Source organism: Cherax quadricarinatus, chromosome 9 (genome assembly GCF_038502225.1).
Source record: "Cherax quadricarinatus isolate ZL_2023a chromosome 9, ASM3850222v1, whole genome shotgun sequence".
NCBI classification, from domain to species: Eukaryota; Metazoa; Arthropoda; class Malacostraca; order Decapoda; family Parastacidae; genus Cherax; species Cherax quadricarinatus.
This window is the reverse complement of record NC_091300.1, coordinates 54010782-54014950: the sequence shown is the minus strand read 5'-3', so window position 1 is coordinate 54014950 and position 4169 is coordinate 54010782. Positions and strand designations below refer to the sequence as shown.

General features: G+C 27.5%; 1 protein-coding gene across 1 annotated transcript; it reads right to left on the bottom strand.

Annotated features, from left to right (window-relative positions):
* Positions 1–1218: 1218 nt before the first annotated feature.
* LOC138852452 (zinc finger protein 300-like) lies at positions 1219–3523 on the bottom strand. The gene is made up of 3 exons (XM_070083126.1): positions 2637–3523; positions 1984–2316; positions 1219–1363 (listed from the first exon to the last, which is right to left on the bottom strand). Exons 1-2 carry the CDS (start codon positions 3521–3523, stop codon positions 2076–2078), a joined length of 1128 nt encoding a protein of 375 aa, XP_069939227.1. The 3' UTR covers positions 1219–1363; positions 1984–2075.
* Between the last annotated feature and the right edge of the window lie 646 nt (positions 3524–4169).

Here is a 4169-nt window from a genome sequence, read left to right as displayed (position 1 = left end):
CACCCTTCTGGCAAGACAGTGATCGAGTGAATGATGGTGAAAGTTTTTCTTTTTCGGGCCACCCTGCCTTGGTGGGAATCGGCCAGTGTGATAATAAGATAATAAATATATATATATATATATATATATATATATATATATATATATATATATATATATATATATATATATATATATATATATATATATATATATATATATATATATATATATATATATATATATATATATATATATATATATATATATATATATATATATATATATATATATATATATATATATATATATATATATATATATATATATATATATATATATATTCATATATATATATATATATATATATATATATATATATATATATTTATATATATATATATATATATATATATATGTCGTGCCGAATATGTAAAACTCATTTTTTAGCCTATTTGACAAATAAGTTGCCGAATATGTCTGATTATTAAGTGTCTTGGAGATATTGCCAAAATGTAAACTTATTGGCCTAATAAGCAATGAATCGTCATGGAAAATTAAGCATAATTAGCAAGTTAAATTTTTAAATGTTAATAATATAATAGTAAGCTGTTTAAATGTTAATAATATAATAGTAAGCTGGTGTAATTAATATTTAAATAAAAAATACAACTTTTTTTATTATAATGTACCATTTAATATTTCAGTATAAAATACAAAAATATTATAAATCCACGTAACTAGTCTCTTTTCATGTTGTACTAAATATTTTTTAATACTAAAACATTTCTGACATTTCTGACACTGATATGGTTTCTCTCCCGTGTGAATTCTAGTATGTATTTTCAACTTATATTTCTCAAAAAATGTCTTTTCGCATAATGTACAAGCAAACTTCTTATTAATAATATCATGTCTCTTTTCATGTCGTAATAAATATTCATGGCAATTAAAACATTTCTGACATTTCTGACACTGATATAGTTTCTCTTTCGTATGAGTTCTAGTATGTATTTCCAACCTCTGTTTTGTAGGAAATGTCTTTTCGCATAATGTACAAGCAAACTTCTTATTATGTCTCTTTTCATGTTGTACTAAATATTCCTTGGCACTAAAACATTTCTGACATTTCTGACACTGATATGGTTTCTCTTTCGTATGAGTTCTAGTATGTTTTCTCAACTTATATTTCTCAAAAAATGTCTTTTCGCATAATGTACAAGCAAATTTCTTAAATGTCTTTTTGCATAATGTACAATTAAATTTCTTATTATGTATCTTTTCATGTTTTACTAAATATTCCTTGGCACTAAAACATTTCTGACATTTCTGACACTGATGTGGTTTCTCTTTCGTATGAGTTGTTCTAGTATGTATTTCCAACCTCTGTTTTGTAGGAAATGTCTTTTCGCATAATGTACAAGCAAATTTCTTATCTGCATCGTAAAAAGATATTAAATCAGAAAGAGTAATGTTATCTATCTTATCAAAGGATTTGATTATAGTAGCTAATTCTTCCACTTTTTCAGAGGACATTTTAATTAATAATATACAATAGATATTAGAGATAAAAAATGTACATTACATGATATATCTCTTTTCATGTTGTAATAAATTTCTGACACTGGTATAGTTTCTCTCCCATATGAGATTTAGTATGTAGTTTCATCTTTTCAATCTACATTCCTCAAATATTTTCTTCAAATTTTGCTTCTTCAATATCTACATCGTAAAGATATCAAATCAGAAATGTTATCTATCTTATCAAAGGATTTGATTGTAGTATCTATATCAAATGCATACGCTAATTCTTCCACTTTTTCAGAGGACAATCTGAATATACATGTTTATCTGAAAGAAAATGTAAAATATAAATTAAAAGTACTACTATACAGTAAATAATCTCAAAAACATAAAAGTACTATAGCCGAATATGTAAAACTTTTTTAGCCTATTTGAAATTAATATTTAAATAAAAAATACAACTTTTTTTATTATACCAACCTATATTTTGTAGGAAATGTCTTTCCGCATAATGTACAAGCAAATTTCTTATTAATATTATGTATCTTTTCATGTTGTACTAAATATTCCTCCTATACTAAAACATTTCTGACATTTCTGACACTGATATGGTTTCTCTTTCTAGTATGTATTTTCAATCTATATTCCTCAAAAAGTGTCTTTCCGCATAATGTACAAGTAAATTTCTTATTAATAATATTATGTCTCTTTTCATGTTGTACTAAATATTTCTTGGCACTAAAACATTTCTGACATTTCTGACACTGATATGGTTTCTCTTTCGTATGAGTTGTTCTAGTATGTATTTCCAACCTCTGTTTTGTAAGAAATGTCTTTTTGCATAATGTACAAGCAAATTTCTTATTAATATTATGTATCTTTTCATGTTGTACTAAATATTCCTTGACACTAAAACATTTCTGACATTTCTGACACTTCTCTTTCGTATGAGTTCTAGTATGTAGTTTCATCTCACATTTCTCAAAAAACAATTTTCCGCATATTATGCAAGCAAACTTCTTATTAATAATATTTTTTCTCTTTAAATGTTTCACTAAATATTCCTTAACACTAAAACATTTCTGACATTTCTGACACTGATATGGTTTCTCTTTCGTATGAGTTGTTCCAACCTCTGTTTTGTAGGAAATGTCTTTTCGCATAATGTACAATCAAATTTCTTATTATGTATCTTTTCATGTTGTACTAAATATTCCTTGGCACTAAAGCATTTCTGACATTTCTGACACTGATATGGTTTCTCTTTCGTATGAGTTATTCTAGTATGCATTTTCAACTTATATTTCTCAAAAAATGTCTTTTCGCATAATGTACAAGCAAACTTCTTATCATGATGTCTCTTTTCATGTTGTACTAAACAGTTATGATGAACAAAACATTTCTGACATGTCTTACATTGATATGGTTTCTCTCCCGTATGTATCTTTTCATGTTTTACTAAATATTCCTTAGCACTAAAACATTTCTGACATTTCTGACACTGATGTGGTTTCTCTTTCGTATGAGTTGTTCTAGTATGTATTTCCAACCTCTGTTTTGTAGGAAATGTCTTTTCGCATAATGTACAAGCAAACTTCTTAATAATAATATTATGTCTCTTTTCATGTTGTACTAAATAATCCTTGACACTAAAACATTTCTGACATGTCAGACATTGATATGGTTTCTCTCCCGTATGTATCTTTTCATGTTGTACTAAATATTCCTTGGCACTAAAACATTTCTGACATTTCTGACACTGATATGATTTCTCTTTCGTATGAGTTGATCTAGTATGTATTTTCAACCTATATTTTGTAGAAAATGTTTTTTCGCATAATATACAAGCAAATTTCTTATGTTTCTTCACATGAAGTTCTTCAAATTGTGCTTCTTCAATATCTACACCGTAAAAAGATATCAAATCAGAAAGAGTAATGTTATCTATCTTATCAAAGGATTCGATTGTAGTATCTATATCAAATGCATACGCTAATTCTTCCACTTTTTCAGAGGACATTCTGAATATACATGTTTATCTGAAAGAAAATATAAAATATAAATTAAAAGTACTATACAGTAAATAAATATCAAAAACATTTATCATGTCTCTTTTCCTGTTGCATTAAACATTCATGGATATAAAAACATTTTTGACATTTCTGACACTGATATGGTTTCTCTCCCGTATGGTGCTGAATATGTAAAACTTATTTTTTAGCCTATTTGACAAATAAGTTAATGTACCATTTAATATTTCAGTATAAAATACAAAAATATTATAAATCCACGTAACTATTAGAAGCAAAATAATAACATTATAAAATATCAGATTGGAGGGAGAGAGTATGGAGGAGGTGAACGTATTCAGATATTTGGGAGTGGACGTGTCAGCGGATGGGTCTATGAAAGATGAGGTGAATCATAGAATTGATGAGGGAAAAAGAGTGAGTGGTGCACTTAGGAGTCTGTGGAGACAAAGAACTTTGTCCTTGGAGGCAAAGAGGGGAATGTATGAGAGTATAGTTTTACCAACGCTCTTATATGGGTGTGAAGCGTGGGTGATGAATGTTGCAGCGAGGAGAAGGCTGGAGGCAGTGGAGATGTCATGTCAGAGGGCAATGTGTGGTGTGAATATAATGCAGAGAATTCGTAGTTTGGAAGTT

Excerpts from the sequence above, each read along its gene's own strand:
- LOC138852452 (XM_070083126.1), bottom strand. The coding sequence starts at position 3,523 with ATGTCCTCTGAAAAAGTGGAAGAATTAGCGTATGCATTTGATATAGAT. Across the intron at positions 2,317-2,636 it reads ACATTTCCTACAAAACAGAG|GTTGGAAATACATACTAGAA; the intron begins GTTGGAACAACT and ends TACAAAACAGAG.